Source organism: Saimiri boliviensis, chromosome 12 (assembly GCF_048565385.1).
Source record: "Saimiri boliviensis isolate mSaiBol1 chromosome 12, mSaiBol1.pri, whole genome shotgun sequence".
Classification (NCBI taxonomy): domain Eukaryota; kingdom Metazoa; phylum Chordata; class Mammalia; order Primates; family Cebidae; genus Saimiri; species Saimiri boliviensis.
The window spans coordinates 28,273,187-28,295,165 of NC_133460.1; the positions used below are offsets into that span (position 1 = coordinate 28,273,187).

General features: G+C 40.4%; 1 protein-coding gene and 1 non-coding gene across 3 annotated transcripts in view; both read right to left on the minus strand.

Annotated features, from left to right (window-relative positions):
- The window catches only part of BMPR1A (bone morphogenetic protein receptor type 1A), a 167,626-nt gene that overhangs the window by 35,154 nt on the left and 110,493 nt on the right, over positions 1 to 21,979 (minus strand). For both annotated transcript variants that reach the window (XM_074382182.1, XM_003929951.4), the window contains exons 3-4: positions 15,341 to 15,559; positions 1,160 to 1,322 (exon numbers count right to left, since the gene is read on the minus strand). In XM_074382182.1, coding sequence (XP_074238283.1) covers positions 1,160 to 1,322; positions 15,341 to 15,407 — 230 coding nt within the window. In that variant the 5' untranslated portion in view covers positions 15,408 to 15,559. The remainder of the gene's footprint in view (positions 1 to 1,159; positions 1,323 to 15,340; positions 15,560 to 21,979) is intronic.
- On the minus strand, positions 1,656 to 1,818 carry LOC120367499 (U1 spliceosomal RNA). Its single transcript, XR_005581876.1, has one exon. It is a non-coding gene; the product is annotated as a U1 spliceosomal RNA (small nuclear RNA).

Here is a 21,979-nt window from a genome sequence, read left to right on the forward strand (position 1 = left end):
ATTCAAGCAGCATACAATTATTAAGAAAATACAAAACACAACATTCATTATTGCCTTTATAACAAGGAGACAATTAACTGACTGATGAGGCTGAGTTGTTCAGGCAATTTTTTTGGTTTTATTAAGTCAATACATCAGTGTCTCCAACAAATATGTACTAGAAATACATGATCATATATAAACATGTTTCACAGTTAACATAAAATACAGTAGAAAAATTAAAATAGTTTTATAAATCAGATTTGGATTGTAAGTTCACAGGTAAGAAAAAAGCGTAAAATTAATTAACACAATATGATTCTCATATATCTGCAAAGCATTTCAACCAATTAAGAAGTAGGAGGGCCGGGTGCCGTGGCTCACGCCTATAATCCCAGCACTTTGGGAGGCCGAGACGGGTGGATCACAAGGTCAAGAGATCGAGACCATCCTGGTCAACATGGTGAAACCCCGTCTCTACTAAAAACACAAAAAATTAGCTGGGCATGGTGGTGCGTGCCTGTAATCCCAGCTACTCAGGAGGCTGAGGCAGGAGAATTGCTTGAACCCAGGAGGCAGAGGTTGTGGTGAGCCCAGATCGTACCATTGCACTCCAGCCTGGGGGGTAACAAGAGCGAAACTCTGTTTCAAAAAAAAAAAAAAAAGTAAGAGGAGGCCGGGTGTGGCAGCTCACACTAGTAATCCCAGCACTTTGGAAGGCTGAAGTAGAAGGAATGCTTGAGCCCAGGAGTTTGAGGACCAGCCTGGGCAACAAAGCAAGACCCCATCTATAGTTTAAAACAATTCATTTTAATTAAAAAGTAGCAGCAGGTTGTGGGTGAGTTTTTTGGTTTCTTTTTTGGTAATCTCTAAGTTCCCGAAAATAAGCATCAGTAACATTTAAAGATTAAAAGATCATTTAAAAAAATCAGATGGTAAACAAATCCCTTTGATCTTATTTTAAAAGCTGCAGTATAACATAATTCTAATACAGTAACTTACCTATCAATCACTTAATGGAGGAATGTTTTAATATACAAAACAAAAAGCTTTTTGCCTTTCTGGAAAGATACCATATATGAAGGAAAAAGAACTTCAGACAAGTTTAATAATTCTTAAAATAGCACTAAATGCAACTCTATTCTCTTAACTCTTAAGAAGGACTGCGTAAAATACTTACATGCATGTGTTATTAATAGCATCATCCGGGCAGTGCCCTGAGCAATAGCACTTTAAAAAAGGCAAGGTATCCTCTGGTGCCAAGGTTACTCCATTTTCTGACTTCTTCTGGTCGGAGTCTGATTTCATCCCAGTGCCATGGAGCATACTGTCTAGATTCTGTCCTGCATTCAGATATGTAATTTGTATGTAAATCATTTCTGAAAAACTAATTGTTTGATTACAATTTTCAAGGAGAAAAAATTGCTAAGCTTTCTTATCACAATAATTACAGTTAACATTTTTCTTTAGAAATATAAATTTAATTCACCCAACAGTCATTTGTTAATAAATTATTATGCACAGCATTACTGCACCAGGTATCATGGGGTATATGAAGACAGCTATATCACAATTTCTGCACTAGTGAAAGACAACCAAGAGTGGTGCAGGGTAGAATACAGTCAAAACTTGTTTTTTGTATTTTTAAAATAACTTAAATTTAAAAAAAATGTAACCAGCGGAAAGCATGAACAGAGTCCCCCACTACCACAATTATGCAGTCCGGTTTCCCACATTTGGGGAAATCACAGGGGTCAGCACATCTGGAGTGCAATGAATAAGCCTTGCCCTGGGAAAACCACCTTCGTGATCATGGTATCTCCCCTGCCAGGTAAATATACAGTCATCATTTGTAAGAAAGGCACAAAACGGGGAGACTTCAGAGAAGTCTGTGAGAGTTTCCAACGATTAAATACAGACAAATTATGATTCTTCTTGTAACTCTTTGGTTTAAAACTTATGACTAGCTGTTTTTAACAAGTCCTTTATTTGTGCTTCTATACAGAAAAGGAGTTAACTAAGCATCTTGCTTTGGCCTTTAATTGCTTAAGTAAGGAAATCATGAGAGCATGGGGACCAATCATGTTATCTGGAGACTTTTGCCTCAAGGTCATTGGTTTGATTTCAGACCATGCTGCCAGAAACTGAAGGTTATAGAAGGGCAGCAGTTAGCTCACGGAAATGGAACTATGTTCTTACACTAGAGTCTAGTAGCCTGCAGTGACAGATACTGTCATATTCGGCACTAAATCTTTCAGGCTGGAAGCAGAACAGAACTAAAACAACTGTTCTAATCATTACTTTCTTTCTCTCTGACTCAGCTAGGCCATTCTTTGTGGGTTATTCTCAAGGGAATGAAAGGGCAGAACCAAAGAGACAAGTGTATATGTATTTCATTATAAATGTTAAGTAAGTGGTTCAAGGCACAATGCAGACTTGACTTTACATTTACCATACTGATAAGATAAACTACTGAAAAGACAAAAAAAAAAAATCACATATGCACATATGCACATAATGATAACAGAAAAAGTGCTGCTAAATAAAGTGTTTTGGTGATTGAACATCTTCAGTTTTAATAATCATCACTTTTTTTTTTTTTTGGAGACACAGTCTCACTCTATTGCCCAGGCTGGAGTATAGGTATGTGATCACAACTAACTGAAGCCTCAAACTCCCAGGCTCAAGTGATCCTCCCACCTCAGCCTCCAGAGTAGCTGGGACCAAGGGCATGTGCCACCACGCCCCACTAATTTTTAAATTCTTTGTAGGGACAAGGTCTCCCTATGCTGCTCAGGTTGGTCTTGAACTCCTGGACTCAAGCAATCCTCCCACCTCAGTCTCCCAAGGTGTTGGGATTACAAGGATGAGCCACCATGCCTGGCCAATAACCTTTACTTTCTTGTGTTGAATACTTAGTAAAGAAATTTGCTACCGTATGAGTATATATTAACAACAGGAGAGAAAACACTTTTTCTTTTTTTTTTTTTTTTTTCAAGACAAGAGTCTCACTGTCACCCAGCCTAGAGGAGTGCAGTGGCACCATCTTGGCTTACTGCAACCTCCACCTTCCAGGTTCAAATGATTCTCCTGCCTCAGCCTCCCAAGTAGCTGGATTACAGGCACCCGTCACCACACCTGGCTAATTTTTTTGTATTTTGTTAATAGAGACAGGGTTTCAACATGTAGTGATCCACCTGCCTTGGCCTCCCAAAGTGCTGGGATTACAGGCATAAGCCACTGTGCCTGGCCAGGAGAGAAAACACTTAGAAAAAAAAAAAAAAAAGAGAGCTGGAAGTTTGTATATATACATATATTACCCATCCCCCTCACCTACCTTCTCCTTTCAGAAATAAATTCTGTAATATAATGTCAACGCTTCCATTAGACCTGTAAACTGATTGCTACAAAGCGGAAAGACCTCCTTTATGTTAGAAACATCAACCAACTATAGGGCCAGGTGCAGTGGCTCATGCCTGTAATCCCAGCACCTTGGGAGGCTGAGGCAGGCGAATCATGAGGTCGAGGCCAGCCTAGCCAACATGGTAAAACTCCGTCTCTACTAAAAACAGAAAAAATTAGCTGAGTGTGGTGGTGGATGCCTGTAATCCCAGCTACTCAGGAGGCTGAGGCAGGAGAATCAACTGAACCCAGGAGATGGAGGTTGCAGTAAGCCAGGATTGCGCCACTGCACTGTAGCCAGGGCAACAGTTCGAGACTCCATCTCAAAAAAAAAAGAAAAAAGAAAAAGAAAAGAAAAGGAAAAAAAAAAAACATCAACTGTAAAAGACGGGGTGGGGGAAAGCAGGAGGTACATGAAGGGAAGATATCCACTGGGCAGAAAATGAGAAGGCTGGGATTCTGTTTTACCGTGGGCCTACCCCGCTTTACCTAGCTGGATGGTCTTGGGCAAGCCATGTCACTTTTCTAGGCTTCACTTACTCAATACCACTACAGGACTACTGGACAGGTGAGGTCAACTAACCAGCTTTAAAATCCTAATAGGTTAACAGAAGACAATGATCAATTCAGCTCTGGAGAAAGAAAAAACAGTAAATAATGTATCACAGCAATTGATTTTTCAAAAATCTAGTGACACAGAAAAAGCAGTTTAGTGTGGCAGAAATATCACTTGAGATAACAGCAAGAAGTGAAGGGTTCAAGTCCCAGTTATGGGCACAGATAGGTTACCCTCTGAGCCTCAGTTCTCTATCTATAGAAAATGATGATAATAATTCCTGGCTAATTCAAATCAAGAGGTTATAGGTAGATCAAATGAATATCTACTAAGGTGCTTAAACTAGATGTAAAATAGCATCCAAATGAAGATGTTACTAATAACAAAGATTATAACACTACAAGATCACTGATAACCTGAAAAGCTCCAAGTTATATGAAACTTCCTAGAATACTGTTAGAATTTACAAGACCAAAAAACTTCAATTACAATAGCTATATCTGGAGCTTATATTATGCCAAATATTCAACAGAATACTTACTAGTGGTCTACTATGTGCAGGCAAGGTATTAAATGCTGGAAATGCAAAGATGTGGCATCAAAGCCACGTATGTGGCCTTGAGGAACTTGGTGGGAAGCAGAGTAGTAGTAAACACAAAAGCAAATAAATACAATGTGAAAAGTGACAAAATACAAGGCTGGGCATGGTGGCTCACACCTGTAATCCCAGCACTTTGGGAGGCTGAGGCAGCAGGATCACCTGAGGTTAGGAGTACGAGACCAGCCTGGCCAACATGGTGAAACCCCGTCTCTACTACATTGCAGTGAGCAGAGATCATGCCACTGCACTCCAGCCTGGGCGACAAGAGCAAAACTCCATCTCAAAACACAAAAAAGTTACAAAATACGAAGGTGTTATGTAAACCAAAGGAAGAAATTCATCCTAGGTGTCAAAACCCAAACTCATCTTAGGTGTCAAAAGTAATGAAATCTAAGGCTCATCTTAAAAACTTGCAAGATTTCATCAAGTGGACAGTGGATACTGAATACAAAGAAAAGTAGCACACAAGAGCTTCTCTGTGCTCTCCCTAGGTGACAACATCCACTCTCTGTTGACGGTTCCTGGATATACACCTCTAGACATGACCTGCTTAGGCATTTCCTGACTGACTTGTCCTAAATGGAACTCCTGATTTGCCCCAAACCTGGTCTAACCGAAGTCTTCTGGCTCAATCTCCAAAACGTACATCAGTTGTTTTCATTTTTCTCCAACTGCACTACTGTCACCAAGGTCCATCATATCATGCCTTTACTGAGGTAAGATGTCTCCAACTGGTCACTCTGCTTCTGCTCTTGGTCCCTGTGATTCATTTCCCACAGGACCAGAGACACTTTATGAACACAAATCTGTCATTCCCATTTAAAATCAACCAATGGTTCCACAATGCACTCAAAATAAAATCCAGCCTCCTTCACTGTGTGCTCCCAGGACCCAGGAGGATCTGGATCCTGCAGGGCTCTCCATCATCACTTTGCTTGGCACATGGCCTTCTGTCAGTTCAGAATATATCAATCTCTCTCCACCCACAAGTCCCGTGTATTTACAATGTATAAATTATGAGCCCTGGGGTGGACTGGGGGTATAGGTTATATTTCAAAACAAACACACACAAAATACTTAATAGCTTACGTGCTTAAGTAAAACATCTCAGGAAAACATGGAAACGTATACATACAAAGAGACAAACAACTACCAGAGGCACATGACTAACTACAGGCACATTTACAGGTCCTTGTCTTCCACGGCAATTTTCAGCATCGATGCCTTTACTAGTTTTTATTCCTGGCTAAGTAATTTTTCACACTTTCCCAATAATTTATTGGCTTCCTTTTTCTACAGCAGATAAATGTCCTCTGCCCCAATCTTAAGATAAAATGTCTACGAAAGAACTCAGACGGCAAATGGTTGGTGAGACCAATGGGCTACTGATGCATTGCACCTATGTCAACAGTGGCAGTATCCCTAATGAGTTCTGTAACAATAATCTGCATAATTAATTAAATAGAAACCAGGAAGACATCAGCAGGAGGAAAGTCAAGTACAGTGAGGCAAGAACTGGAGAAAAGGTGGCATGTCTACAACTGTGCTGTCCAATATGGTAGCCACTAGCCACACATGACTTAAAACGTAGATGAATTAAAATGAAGTAAAATTAAAAATCAGTTTATCACCCACACTAATCACAATTCGAGTGCTTCAAAAGCCACATTTGGCTAGTAGCTATCACATAGACAGTACAGGTATAGAAAACAGGTATTGGTTTTGGGGGCCCGAAGGTCTCTGTTCACAACTATTCAATTCGGCTAATACAATGCAAAATCAGCTGGACAACATATACAAAAATGAGCACGGGTGTGTTCCAATAAAATTACTTATGGATAAAAACATTTGAGTTTCATATAATTTTCATGTATCATGAAATATTCTCTTGATTTTTCTTGAATCACTTGAAAATGCAAAAACACCATTCTTCATTAATGGGCAGCACAAAATGAAGCAATGAGCTGGATTTAGTTTGTGAGTTATAGTTTGCAAATTACTAATACAGAAATTTCCATTGCCAAAGGTGGTTCTGTTGTACTATGTTGGTCTAGGGGGAACATTAAAGGGAGAAGAAAAGAAAAGATTTTGTGGCAGGGTCAGAAAGCACAGGAATGAGCTTTCCACATCTGATGGAATAATATGTGAATGATTAGGCTTAATTTATGACACTCTTGAGAGGCCAATAAAAAATTATAGTTAAGATGTATTTCAGTTGAACATAAAAATTACAGTTAATCAGTTAACATTAATCAAAGTTGGTTCCGAACCCATTATCAAGAATGAAGTGACTGACACATACATGTGGTATCATCCATGATGTCATTCAGTGGCAAAAAATAAAAGCTTCTGGAAACATGAATATAGTTATTGCATTAAATTCCACATGCTTGCCAGGCATGGTGGCTCTGCCCTGTAATCCTAGCACTTTGGAAGGCACAGGCAGGTAGGTCACTTGGGCTCGGGAGTTCAAGATCAGCCTGGGACACATGCTAAGACCTGGTCTCTACACAAAATTTTAAAAATTAGCTGGGTGTGGTGGTGCACACCTGTAGTCCCAGGTACTTGGGTGGCTGAGGTGGGAGGATCATTTAAGAAACGACCATGCCTGTAACCCCAGCACTCTGAGAGGCTGAGGTGCGTAGATCATCTGAGGTGGGTGGCTCATGCCTGTTATCCCAGCAGTTTGAGAGGCTGAGGGGGGTAGATCATCTGAGCTCAGTTCAAGACCAGCCTGGCCAACATGGTGAAACCCAATCTCTACTAGAAACACAATAATTAGCCGTGCATGGTGGCTGTAACTGTAACTGTATCCCAGTTACTTGGGGGGCTGTGGCAGGAGAATCACTTGAACCTGGGAGGTGGAGGTTGTAGTAAGCCAAGATAATGCCACTGTACTCCAACCTGGGTGACACAGCAAGACTCTTTTCTCACACAGAAAAAAAAATGCTCAAAAAAAGTTTATGCTATTCAATTCCTTTTATTGCATTATGATCAGAGTATGTGGTCTTTGAGGTGTCTTATTCTTTCGTGTTTTTTTTGTGACAGAGTCTTGCTCTGTCACCCAGCCTGGAGTGCAGTGGCATAATCTCCACTCACTGCAACCTCTGCCTCCTGGGTTGAAGCAATTATCCTGCCTCAGGATCCCGAGTAACTGGGATACAGTTACAGCCACCACGCTCAGCTAATTTTTGTATTTTTAGTAGACATGAGGTTTCATCATATTGGCCATGCTGGTCTCGAACTCCTGACCTCAAGTGATCTGCCTGCCTCAGCCTCCCAAAGTGCTGTGATTACAGGCATGAGCCACCGTGTCCGGCCAAGGTATCTTGTACTTAACTGAAGTATTATTTCAAAATTACCCAAGATAACCCAAAGGTGGAGTGGGTATGGGAGAAGTGCATAGAGAAAGAGAGGAAACAGCCTTGGTCATCAGTTGATACTGTCAAGCTGAGTGACAAGTTAATGAAGTCTCTTTATATTATTCTCTCTATTTAGGCATATGCTTGAAATAAGTATTTTTCCTATAAGTCACTTTAAAAATACTCAAAACAAGAATGTATTATCACAGCATCAAAAAAAAAAATTGAACCCCACAAGTAAACCAAAAAGTCCTCTTTGGCCCCGTCTAATTGCCCTCCCTCTCCTTAAACATAACCAGTTATCTGTGTGGTGTACATGCTTCTAGTCCTTTTTCTATTCATTTACATATATACGTTTATAAATAAAGTATTCTTCCAGAAAACTTTTTATTTTTTTGAGACAGGCTCTCACTCTGTTGCCCAGGCTGGAATTCAGTGGCCAGATCTCGGCTCACTGCAACCTCTGCCTCCCAGGTTCAACTAATCCTCCCACCTCAGCCTCCTGAGTAGCTGTGACTGCAGAAACATGCCACCACACCCATCTAATTTCTGTATTTTGAGCAGAGATGGGGTTTCACCATGTTGGCCAGGCTGGTCTTGAACTCCTAACGTCAGATGATCCACCCGACCTGGCTTCCCAGAGTGCTAGGATTATAGGTGTAGCCACCTCACCTGGCCAGAAACCTTTTTATAAAAGTGGAGAAAACTGTACAGTGAACCCAAACATACCCATATAGCCCAGCTTTTATAATGACCAGTTTATGGTCCTTCTTGTTTTACTCCCTCCCCCTTTCATATAATTAAGAAGCTAATACCAGATATGTCCTTTTATCTGCAAATATTTCAATGTGTATCTCTAAAAGATAGAGACTTTTTTTTTTTCTTTTTTGAGACGGAGTTTCGCTCTTGTTACCCAGGCTGGAGTGCAATGGCGCGATCTCGGCTCACCGCAACCTCCGCCCCCTGGGTTCAGGCAATTCTCCTGCCTCAGCCTCCTGAGTAACTGGGATTACAGGCACGCGCCACCATGCGCAGCTAATTTTTTGCACCTTTAGTAGAGACGGGGTTTCACCGTGTTGACCAGGATGGTCTCGATCTCTTGACCTCGTGATCCACCCGCCTCCGCCTCCCAAAGTGCTGGGATTACAGGCTTGAGCCACTGAGCCCGGCCAAGATAGAGACTTTTAAAAAACAAACACAATTAATCACACCTAAAAAGATTAATAGTAATTCCTTATCCTTACCAATATCATCAAACATCAAGGCAATGTTTAAATCCCAATTTTATATTATAACTGTTATAAATTGCTTTCTAATTCCCAATTGTATCATAAATGTTACAAACTGCTTTAGTAGTTTCCTTGAATCAGGATCCAAATAAGGTTCACACATCACAGTTGGTTGTCTCCAAGTCTCTTACTCTACTGGTTTCTTCTTCCTCTTCCTGTCCTTGAGATTTACTTGAAGACACTGGGTAACTTGTCCGGTAATTACCAGAATAGTATTTACCACAGTCTCGAATTTCTGATCACATCCTCCTGGCATCATTTACCATGTCCTCTTGTTCTCTACAGCTTTCGTAAATGATAGTTAGCTCGAGAACTGTGCTGTCCAATATGGTAGCCACAAGCCACATGTGCCTACTGAGCGCTGAAATGCAGCTGCTCTGTACGTTGTGGTGAAGAGGGAACCAAATGTCTGCTTATCTCTGTTTTTAAGGTCTAGATTCACTAATTCAACTGGCATAGTATAAAATAATGTATCTTTTCTCTTCTTTTTTATGACTTGGAATACATCTACGAGATGCTTTCCCTCACCTACTGACTGGATATAGGTGGCACAGTTCACATAAGAAAGACAAGATTAATGCTTGATTTCCCCTTCTGTTTACCAGTTTTCAAAATTAATGACTTCGTTAGCCATCTTTTAACAGTAACCAACGAGTTTTGTTTTGTTTTCTTTTCATTTTCTTTTTTTAAGAAGGGTCTTGCTCTGCTGCCCAAACTGGAGTGCAGTGGTGTGATCATGGCTCACTGCAGCCTCAAGCTCCTGGACTCAGGTGATCCTCCCACCTCAGTCAGGACTACAGGTGCATACCACCACAACGAACTAATTAAAAAAAGTTTTTGTGGAGGCCAGCTCTATGTTGCTCAAGCTAGTCTCACACTTTTTTTTTTTTTAAGAGACTCCAAGTTTAGCTGTGGATGGTCTCAAATTCTTGAAGCTCAAGTGATTCTCCTATCTTGGCCTTCCAAAGTGTTGGCATTACAGATGTGAGCCATAACCCCCAACCGTAACTAATTTTGTTCTTAAGTGTCATTACAAGCACATGGATTTAAACATATTTGATTTGTTTGAATTCACTACAATTATTATCCAATTCAAACAGGTCCCTGAATCCTTTGAACTTTCCCTTACTTTCCGGCTGAGATATTCCAAGATCACCTTGCTCTTTCCCTGCCAGACTCAGTGATTTCTCCAAGAAGTTCTAGATCCTTAGGGAAAAAAAGATAATCAGATTCTACAACTGGGTTGTTACAACAGGTGCTTGTTGCTACTGGATTGGTCAGTGTAAAAATATATGGCTAAGGAAGTAGTTTTGCAACTTGCTTTTTTCACTTTAACTGTATTCATCCATTAAACAAAAATGTACTGAGTAAGTACACAGTGCTAGCCACTAATGTTTTAGGCCCCAGGTGACTCGAAAAGTAAACAAAACAAAGTCCTGTATCTAAGAAAGCTTACAGTCTTAGATGGAGAAAGATAATAAAGACCAATAAATACTGACATTTGGTACTATTTTAATATTTATTCATAGATAAGTGCTATGATACCAAATAAAGCAGGTCATTTTCTAGCAAGGGAAAGGAGGAGAGTCCCTCAGAGCAGAAGTCATTAAACCAAGGGCCAGGAGAATAGACAAAGCTGAGGCCAGTGGCTAGGTCAGATATTCTCAGAACACACATCTAGACAAGATATTTAACTGTGTTTAATGGAACAAAAGTGAAGAGACTGGAACAAACAGAATGCAGGACTACTAAAACTTTATAGGAACTGTAATGCCAAAGATATCCCAGGCTGACTCAGTCAGGCGGTGAGTTTTTAATCCATAGGACAATTTTCAGTAATCAGACCTCCATACTAACAGAAAGCAGGTTGCCTAAAGCTGTTTGTCTCCAAAAAGATTATCCTCCACTAATCCCATCTCAGATATGACCATGAAGGTAGCAACACTAGCCAAGGAACACCAGAGACAAGGCAAATCCTCCTAGAAAATAAAACTGGAGGCTGTCAAACAGGCTAAGCATCCTTAATCTACAAGCTATGGAGCAGTGAATACTGAGGTTGTTTCCAATTTTTCTTCCTCTGAGTGGGAGTTTTATATAGTACTTATCCCACTTAATTTTCATCACTGGATACTGGGTATATTGTGCATTGATAATTGCCTTCAGCCACACACTGCTGGATCATGAAGAGGCACACACATCTGGACCTGAAGGAGAGGGCTTTACACCAGCCAGAAGTCCTGGATTAGTAGCTGCATGCACTAAATGGATGCAGCTCTGGGGTACGGAACCCTCTGAAAAGGAACCGAAAATTTCATAGCAACATGAGTACTTTAGCATATGCATGATGTCAGGTTGACAAATATGGTACCCAGCAACAGATATTCTTACTCTTCTACTTCCCTTGCTGGCAACAGGCATGTGCACGGGTATACACACATTAAGTGCCTTCCCCCTCCTCCATGTGATTCAGGGAAGTACAGCCCTCTACTCTCAGCAGAGATAATTGTTGGTCTAACCCAACAATTTTAGTTCCATTCCCCTTGCCAGTGATTTAACACAAGAGCAAATGATGAATTTTGGCCAGTAAGATTAGAAGGAAGTCTGTTGGGGAAAGGAAGGGAGAGACTGGAGAAAGATTTATCAATTAAAAAGAGACACAGACAGATATTCATCCCTCTTCTTTCACTGAGCATGGTCGATTCAAACCTATCTCATCTGCATGTGATGTCTGGTCTCTCAGCAGCCACATTGTGGCATTGTGGCTAACCTGACACTTAGAGATAACACAGTTGAAAAGACAAAGAACTTGGGTCTTGATGAGCCACGTAATTAACCAACTACAGTCCCCTTATATCCAGACTTCTTGTGTGTTATTACATTCTCCTTAAGCTTTTATTACCAAAAAAAAAAAAAAAAAAAAAAAAAAATTCCAAGCCCCAAATGTCATGTTTAAGCTATTAAAACATTTTTAAATTACTTGTAGAGAAAAACATTCTAATTGATGGAAAAGATAAAATCTCTCCCAAACCATTTTAGCTGCCCAACTGGTATCTATTTTCTCCCTTATCCTAGTTAACCAAACTTGTGATTTTGTTTGGTGGAACAACACATCCAGCGCCAGGCAATGGACACAGATTAATCTAATAAGTCAATTGTGACAATCCTGTTTCCCTGTTTTCCAGTAGGAATGATTAAGACTTAAGATACAACCTGCAACACTTCTGCTTTCCTGGTATCAGGTCTAGTTGTGACCAGTGCTGACCCCTTCCCTGTTTTACCTGCCTCAAATGCAGGTAACAGTAGCCACTTTGGAATCACAAGGGAAATGTCAAGAAAATTACAGACAGCTGGGCGCCGTGGCTCAAACCTGTAATCCCAGCACTTTGGGAGGCCGAGGCAGGTGGATAACGAGGTTAAGAGACTGAGACCATCCTGGCCAACAGGGTGAAATCCCATCTCTACTTTTTAATAAAAAAAAAAAATTTTAACACAAAAAATTAGTTTGGCATGGTGGCTCGTGCCTGTAGTACTGGCTACTCAGGAGGCTGAGACAAGATAATTGCTTGAACCTGGGAGGCGGAGGTTGCAGTGAGCCAAGATCATGCCCATTGCACTCCAGCCAGGCACCTGTCTCCAAAAAAAAAAAAAAAAAAAAATTACAGATATGTCAGCCTTGACACTACTTAATAACTGAATGAACAGCAAACACCTACTGTCTATGTTAAAAATAAATCTTTACTGAAGTCATTATTAGTTACTTAAAGCTAAAATCCATTTCTGAAATTTGTGACCAAGTCCAAAAAAGGGACTAAATATCTATCAAATATTAATGTATCTTGTTCTAAAATTTGTGACCAAGTCTTTTAAAAAATAAATAAATAAATAAAAAGAACTAGTATCTATCAACTGTTAGTATCAGATGACTCATTTTTCTATTTAAAACTAAGTAACTTTATCTCAATGTAAAGCACTTAAATCTATACCATAACAATTGATGGTCAAAACATTCTTGTTTGTATCTGGGATAAGCATTATTATTTCTATTTTACATCAAGGAAGCCAAGGTACAGATAAGTTTATTTTCCTGAGACACAATTCAAAACAAGATAAAGCTAGAGCTAAAGTCAAAAGTTATTTCCAGTAATACCATTCTACAACCTTTCCTCATGATCTCTAAGAAATAACTTTTCTACACTGGTTTTAGCTTTAAGAGCAAACATTTTTATGTTACTTGAAGCAACTATCAAAACAAGTTTTTTGAAAGGAAATGAAACAAATTTCGCTCTTTATCAGAGAAATGTAATTCTTAATAAGATTTTTTGTTTTTACATAGTAACTAATTACCAACTTATTCCATCTAATAAAAGTTTATTATAGAACAATGTGTATTGGGGGGAGGACTAGGAATTTTGTGTCATATTACCTATGTGTAATCTAAATAGATTTTTAAAAATTTTATGCCAAAATGGAGATTACCTAGGAGTGAGGTAGCAAAAATAACATTACCATGAATTTAACTCATCTTCAAAACTATGGCAGCTTTGGTTGAGGCTGATCAACAAGGCATGTAACGGATACTGAAGTAAAGGTATTATACTAAATAATTTGGTGCTTCACAAATAAAAGTGACTTTTGGCCGGCTGTGGTGGCTCACACGTGTAATCCCAGCACTTTGAGAGGCCAGGAGGGTAGATCATGAGGTCAAGAGATCAAGAAACATCCTGGCCAACATGGTGAAACCCCATCTCTACTAAAAATACAAAAATTAGTTGGGCATGGTAGCACTCGCCTATAGTCCCAGCTACTCGGGAGGTTGCAGCAGGAGAATCACTTGAATCCTGGAGTCAGAGATTGCCGTGAGCTGAGACTGTACCACTGCACTCCAGCCTGGTGACAAAGCAAGACTCCATCTCAAAAAAAAAAAAAAAAAGTGGGCTTTGCAAGAAGGCTCTGTATTCTGAGCATGGTAATACTAAGGATATTATAATACTAAGGTAAAATTAAAAAAAAAAAGCTATAGATTTCATTCTATGTGCTTTAAGATGAAAATATCAAACGCTTAATGGTGTTAATCACGTTTCTTCTTTACAGCAGATATTAATCCAGATCACTGTGAACAAAACATTAGGAAAAAGCAACCTGCAAAGTAAAAACTTGAGAACGAAGATATCCAGTAAGTTTTATCTAAAATCCTCTTGCAAAACAGGACTGTCTTTTCAGATTAAAATATTATCCTACTTAAACCAAACATGTACAAATACAGATCATCTGGTCCTAAGAGTCAGCACAATAACTTCCTATTTGGGAGTTCTGAGCTGTGAATACATAGCAGCAAAATTACATTATTGGTCACAGCAAACTGTCAGTGCTCTATGAAGAAATTTTAGTATTCAGCATAGACAAGCACCAGTTATCTTTCTAAAGTCTTTTAACAGCAATAAAATGAATTTTGGAGTGGGGGCAGGGGTGGGGGACAGAGTCTTGCTGGAGTGCAGTGATGCAATCTTGGCTCACTGCAGCCTCCGCCTCCCAGATTCAAGTGATTCTCCTGCCTCAGTCTCCCAAATAGTTGGGATTATAGGCAACTGCCACCATACCTGGTTAAGTTTTGCATTTTTTGGTAAAGATGAGGTTTCACCATGTTGACCAGGCTGGTACTCCTCCTGAGCTGAGACAATCTGCCTGCCTTGGCCTCCCGAAGTGCTGGGATTACAGGTGTGAGCCACCATGCCCGGCCAATAAAATGATTTTTAAATTATTATTTATACTTGGCTCCCTAGTGTATTTTAAAGAGAGAGAAATTTTGAAGTTCAGCCTAGAGTACCTATTATCCTGTCTTTCAGGCACCAACTGAGGTGGCTTTACATACTTTATCTCATTTAATCCTCACAAGACCTAACGCTGTGTATCATCATGCCTATGTTGTGAAAACAGACTCAGAGAGACTGAGATTTCAAAAATACTTGAAAATGTTTCCATCACAGCCAAGTTAAAAAATTACTTGGCACATGTTTCATCTTTGCTTCTTTCCTAAAAGCTGTCCTGGTAGGCTGGGCCTAACTATTTAAACAGGAATGAGTTGAAAGAACAGAAGCAAGAAATAGTGCTTTTTATATACAGAAATACATTACTAAAATAAACACTGATTTACCTTGAACACAAGAAATGATGAACAGATAGGCTCCCAATAAACTGATGTAAATATATAGCTGAGTCATTGTTCAATTGCACTGTTTCCTGAATACTGTCACCTTTAATAACTGGTCTCGCTACTTCACTAATTTAAATGACTATCATTCGGTGAGATTTTCTTGTAGAAGATCGCAAGCACTTGACAATGACTTCAACTCCCACTGCTTTCTCCCGACTCCTGAAAGACAGAAATATTAAAAAGGTAAGGAACACAACTGAATTTTGGAAAATTTTCAAAAACTAAAAGGAAAACAAATGCTCGAACACATCCTTTAAACAATGAAATACATTTCAAAAGATTAAAGCTATCCTTTTTCTTTTAGGCACTATAATTTCAAACTTCAATTAAGTTAATAACAGGCTGCAAATGCTCCTGACCTCAGATTAACCATATGTACAGCAAGTAAAGTACATTAAACAATCTCAGTAGTCTTTTCTGGCTGCTCTAAAGTAATTATTTTATTAATACCATGAAAATTCCTAAATATATTAAGATTTAAAAAGGAAAAGTCAAATTTAAAATACAAGGGTAACCATCAACATTCTTGAAAACGCTAGTAGGTATACTGAAAACATCGTAAGTCTCATAATTTCTTCTATAGATAGAAAAGAAAGCTGACCTTGAAAATTACACATATTTATTTATTTATTTGGACATGGAGTTTTGCAGTGATCTCCGTTCACTGCAACCTCCACTTCCTGGGTTCAAGTGATTCTCCTGCCTCAGCCTCCTCAGTAGCTGAGATTATAGGTGTGAACCACGATGCCTGGCTAATTTTTGCATTTTTAGTAGTGATGGGGTTTCACCATCTTGGCGAGGCTGGTCTTGAACTCCTGACCTCGTGATCCACCCACCTTGGCCTCCCAAAGTGTTGAGAATACAGGCGCTGAGCCACAGCGCCTGCCCTCCCCCACCGAACTTTTTTCAAATTTAATAGGGGTGGGGGTCTTACTATGTTGCCCAGGCTAGTCTCAAACTCCTAGCCTCAAACAATCCTGTGGCCTTGGCCTCTTCCAAGTGCTGGAATTACAGGTGTGAACCACTGCACCCAGTCTGCATCTAGAGTACATATTATTGACCCAGTGTTAGGTACCAGAAATACAAATATGAGTATGGTTATTCCTACAGTCTTGGTCAGGAGACTGATTGCTATGCCTTGTTACATCTTTCACTGTCACTGCTTCCTCGTCCGTATATTTAAAGCTAGTATGTGTCCTTGTCTCATTAGAGCTATAACCAAGGCATCCTGCAAACCAGGCTAAAGACTCAGAGGAAAGGAACCCTGTGTGATTCCTTCCACAAAAATATCCATGACCCTGCTACCCTGGCACAAGTTCAAATTCTGGATCTGCTTTTAACTTAACCTCTCTGAATAAGTTTCCTCATCTTTAAAACTGGAATGAGGCCAACTGTGGTGGCGACCGCCTGTAATCTCAGCTGTAATCCTGGGCTCAAAGAGGATTACTTGAGCCCAGAAATTCGAGGCTACAATGCACTATGATCACAAGAGTTAAGAGCCACTGCACTCCAGCCTCAGCAACATAGCAAGACCCCATCTTAACAAACAAACAAATCTGGAACGATATTTATTAACTCAGTTATTTTGAGAACCAAATGAGATAATAGCAAACAAATATTTAAAATAAATTTTAAAATAAAAAAGTAAGTTTAAATCTTTTTTTAAACTTAAGGAACTCATATAAAATAATAGCTAACACATATTAACCTCTATGTGTCATACTGTCATAAATGCTTTGCATGTATTAACTTATCAAACCATCAACCAACTTATTTAAAAGGTAAAATTACTATTTTAATTTTACAGATGAAGAAACAGACTATAAGGAACTTATCAAACATCACACAACAGGTAAGTGGAAGAGTCATAATTAAAATCAAGGAGGTCTAATTCCAGATTCTACATGTTAACAACTACCCTATACTACTGTGCCTGGTGTTTATGTATTACATAATATAAATACACATTACGAACTATTTAGGAGAGCCTGGTACACAGTAGGTGCTAAATAAAATTCCCTCCTCTTATCCATGTTTGTAACGTACTTGCCAACCTGGCACAGGAAGTCACTAACGGGTGCTATCCGTGACAATCCCATCTGCAAAAAAATTTTATAGACAAAAAAAGCTGTGATAACTTGTATGGAGAACAGCCATCAAATCGTCCTTTACTATGAGCTCAATACGTACAGGTATTGATGACAACGGTTAAGACATGAATGCAGTCTGAGAATTAAGGGAAATAATGCTGCTGTAATCAAAGAGGACAACCATTTTACTTTATTCCACCTGGCCAGGCCTCCTAAGCACTTGAGAGAAGAATGACAGGAATGCAAAGGACATAGCAACCACTCCATTTGAGATACAACCAAAAGAAACCAGGGGCTTTGCTCGCAGAGTACATAAGGAATAAAGACTGAATGTACTTTTGTCAAGGACATGGCCAACATGGTAGAAAGGGAGACTGGACTAAATGATCTTCTCTTCTCCTTTTTGAGGCAGAGTCTTGCTCTGTTGCCCAGGCTGAAGTGCAGTGGTGCAATCTCAGCTCACTGCCTCCTGGGCTCTGGGCGATCCTCCCACCTCAGCCTCCTGAGTAGCTGGGACTACAGGCATGTGTCCCCAAAAATTTTTTGTATTTTCTGTAGAGATGGGGTTTTGCCATGTTACCCAGACTGGTCTTGAACTCCTGGACTGAAGCAATCCACCCGCCTCAGCCTCCAAAGTGTTGGGATTACAGGTGTGAGCCACCAAGCCTGGCCCTAGACTAAATAATCTATGTGATCCCTTCCAACGCTGGAGTCCTATGGAAACAGTGTTCTTCCCATTGAATTATTAATTTATTCCCTAAATGTTTATTAAGTGTTTATGCTATGCATGCTTCTGTATTAGATACCAAGAATACACTGTTCAAAGCCAAACAGACCCAGCCTTCGTGGAGTTCAGAGTCATTAAACAAAACAATTAAGATATTCAAGACACCGAACAAGACAGCACAAATTATACACAATCATTAACTTGTGGTAAGTGCTAAGCATGAGCTGGGCACAGTGTCTCACGCCTGTAATCTCAGCACTTTGGGAGGCCAAGGCGGGTGAATCACGAGGTCAGGAGTTCAAGACCAGCCTGGCCAAGACGGTGAAACCCCATCTCTATTAAAAACACAAAAATTAGCCAGGCATGGTGGCAAGCACCTGTAATCCCAGCTAATCAGAAGGCTGAGGCAGAGAACTGCTTAAACCCGGGAGGCAGAAGTTGAAATGAGCTAAGATTGCACCACTGCACTCTAGCCTGGGCAACAGAGTGAGACGCCATCTAAAAAAAAAAAAAAAAAAAAAAAGTGCCAGGTCCTGGAGTAACAGGGACAGTGACCTCCTCTAATCTAGATGGAGGGGAAAAGGAAGCAATGCTGAGAAGTGACCTTTAAGTTGAAATGTGAAAAATAAAGAGTCAGCCAGGCAAAGAAAGAGCGGAAGTTCTAAGCACAGGAAACAGCCTAGGCAAAGATCTTGAGGAAGAGAAAAGTAAAGTGAGAACGATGTCTGAAATGTTGAGAATAACAGACGGTGTGGAAGGAGATGAGGGTGAAGAGGCAGAGAAGACAAAGACCACGTCAGGCAAGGGCATATAAAGGACTTGGGATTTAAGCCTAAGTGGTCATGACCTGATTTCTATGTCATAGACTGAAGGGGATAACAGCAAAAGCAAACACAGCAGTAAGCAGAATACCATGGAAATTTAGGAGAGTGACAATGGTGGTTAAGATTAGGCAGCACTTTGGGAGGCCGAAGCGGGTGGATCACGAGGTCGAGAGATCGAGACCATCTTGGTCAACATGGTGAAACCCCGTCTGTACTAAAAAAAAAAACACAAAAAACTAGCTGGGCGTGGTGGCGGGTGCCTGTAATCCCAGCTACTTAGGAGGCTGAGGCAGGAGAATTGTCTGAGCCCAGGAGGCAGAGGTTGCGGTGAGCCGAGATTGCGCCATTGCACTCCAGCCTGGGTAACAAGAGCGAAACTCCGTCTCAAAAAAAAAAAAGATTAGGGCAGCATCCATGTGCAGATGGGTGAATTAAAAAAAAAAAAAAAAGAAGAACAGGGTGGCAGTGGTATAGTGGATGGACTCATACTATACTTCAAAAATAATTTTTGGCTGAGTGTGTGACTCAAACCTGTGATTCCCAGCACTTTGGGAGGCTGAGGTGGGAGAATCATTTGAGGTCAGGAATTCGACACTAGCCTGGGCAACGCTGCAAGACCTCATCTCTAAAATAAACTTAAAAAAAATTAGCTAGGCATGGTGGTACATGCCTGTAGTCCCAGACACTAGGGAGGCTGAGGTGGGAGGATCTCTTCAGCCTAGGAGTTCAGGCTGCATGAGCTTTGATTATGCAACTGCACTCCAGCCCTGGCAATGAGCGAGACCTTGTCTCAAAAAACAAAGACTCGCCGGGCGCGGTGGCTCAAGCCTGTAATCCCAGCACTTTGGGAGGCCGAGGCGGTTGGATCACGAGGTCAAGAGATCGAGACCATCCTGGTCAACACAGTGAAACCCTGTCTCTACTAAAATACAAAAAATTAGCTGGGCATGGTGGCATGTGCCTGTAATCCCAGCTACTCAGGAGGCTGAGGCAGGAGAATTGCCTGAACCCAGGAGGCGGAGGTTGCGGTGAGCCGAGATCGTGCCATTGCACTCCAGCCTAGGTGACAAGAGCGAAACTCCGTCTCAAAAAAAAAAACAGACTCAAGTGTTATTTAGCAATGGATTAAATGTAGGATAAGGGAAAGTGAGGTGTCAAAGAAGATTCCCACATTTGTGGCATGAACAGTTACTGAAATGGGAATAAGTGATTTTGACAGGAGTGAAGAGATGAGCTCAAAGGTTCAAATTTAGAGACCTGAGATTACCCAAAGGGAATGCCCAATGGGCATTTGGTTCTGAAGTTTAAAGGACACATTTGGGGCTGAACATTCAAATCTGTTATGCCAACAGCACAGTGGTATTCAGCCTTGGCTCTGGGTGAGATGGCCTTCCAAGAGAGTAAAAAGATACCACATACAATGATGACTGTGCCCGGACACGATCATTCTTAAAATTATATAATTCTAACAACTAACGATAAAATATATATTTTAAATTCCTACATGATTCATCAGAACTTTTATTAAATTTAAAATATCTAATCTTGACCAGGCATGGTGGCTCACGTCTGTAATCTCAGAACTTTGGGAGGCCAAGGCAGGCATATCAGGAGTTTGAGACCAACCTTGTTCAACCTGGTGAAACCCTGTCTCTACTAAAAATACAAAAATTAGTTGAGCATGGTGGCATGCGCCTGTAGTCCCAGCTTCTTGGCAGGCTGAGGCAGGAGAATCACCTGAACCCAGGAGTTGGAGGTTGCAGTAAGCTGAGACTATGCCATTGCACTCCAGACTGGGCGAGAGACCAGGATTCCACCTCCAAAAAAAAAAAAAAAAAAAAAAATCTAATCTTGCAATGTCAAGAATATAAGGAGATACAGATATTTGACATGCTGCATAATCAAAATTTTTAAATCATGCTGGCATTTAAAAGGTATTGAATAGTTAGACGAAACAGGCATCTAAATAAGTTTACTTCCCCTTGCTATATACACAGAAGAGTGCTGTTTCGTCTTCAGGAAAATAAAATTGAGACACTAAGGCAGAATTACTCAAATATAAGTAATTTCTTTCTTAAGTAAAAGATTTTAAAGCTCCTCAAACAGAAAGACAACTGAACCAATAGTTCAATTGGAATTTAAGGAAAGAAAAAACAAACAAACAAAAAAAAACAGGAAAAGGCTGAAATCAGCTGAAAAAACAGTCTAAAGTCATTCTTTCCTCTTCCCGTTAAGCCCCCCACCCTTGATTTTTACTTTCTAGTAGTGAGGTTTGGGAATTTCCAACAAGCTGGCCAGTAGCCAGTTCCATAAAATAGCAAGGAGAAAACTCCCCTTTCCAGGGGTCCCTCCCCCCAAGCAGCTCCAGGCGCCAGGTCTGACAAGCTTTCTGAGAAGCAGTAGACTCACTGCAGACTTCCTGGCTCCAAGGCCATTGTTCGCGTGGCTGCTCTGCTCCTTATCCAGGGTCTGGATTAGCTTAAGAACATTGTCTTTTCCCTTAACAAGCAACTCATCCATTCCTCCCCATCTCTACACAATCTTTAGACACACTTGTACAACCGGAGCAACACCACTTGCAGTTACTTACACCAGTGTAGAAAACAACCTCCTCCAAATCTAAACATAAACCCAGAAGAAAATAACTTGCTTAAAGAGTTGTCCGAGTGTATCTGAGGTAATACATAGAAATCTTACCCAAATGCCTGCCTTGGCGTCCACGCTGTCAGATCTTGCTATGCTTAAGACATTCATAACAGGGTCTTTTAGAAAGTCTGACAATAACGCACATGAGCCAGCAGCAAAGAGAACTAACCATGTAGCTAAGTGATGACCTGAAACAGGGATGGGCAAGTTCCACTGTATAACACATCACTGTCATGTCTTCATCATTTTGAGGGTACCGAATTTCATCGCCGCCCCTGAAATTACTTTCCAA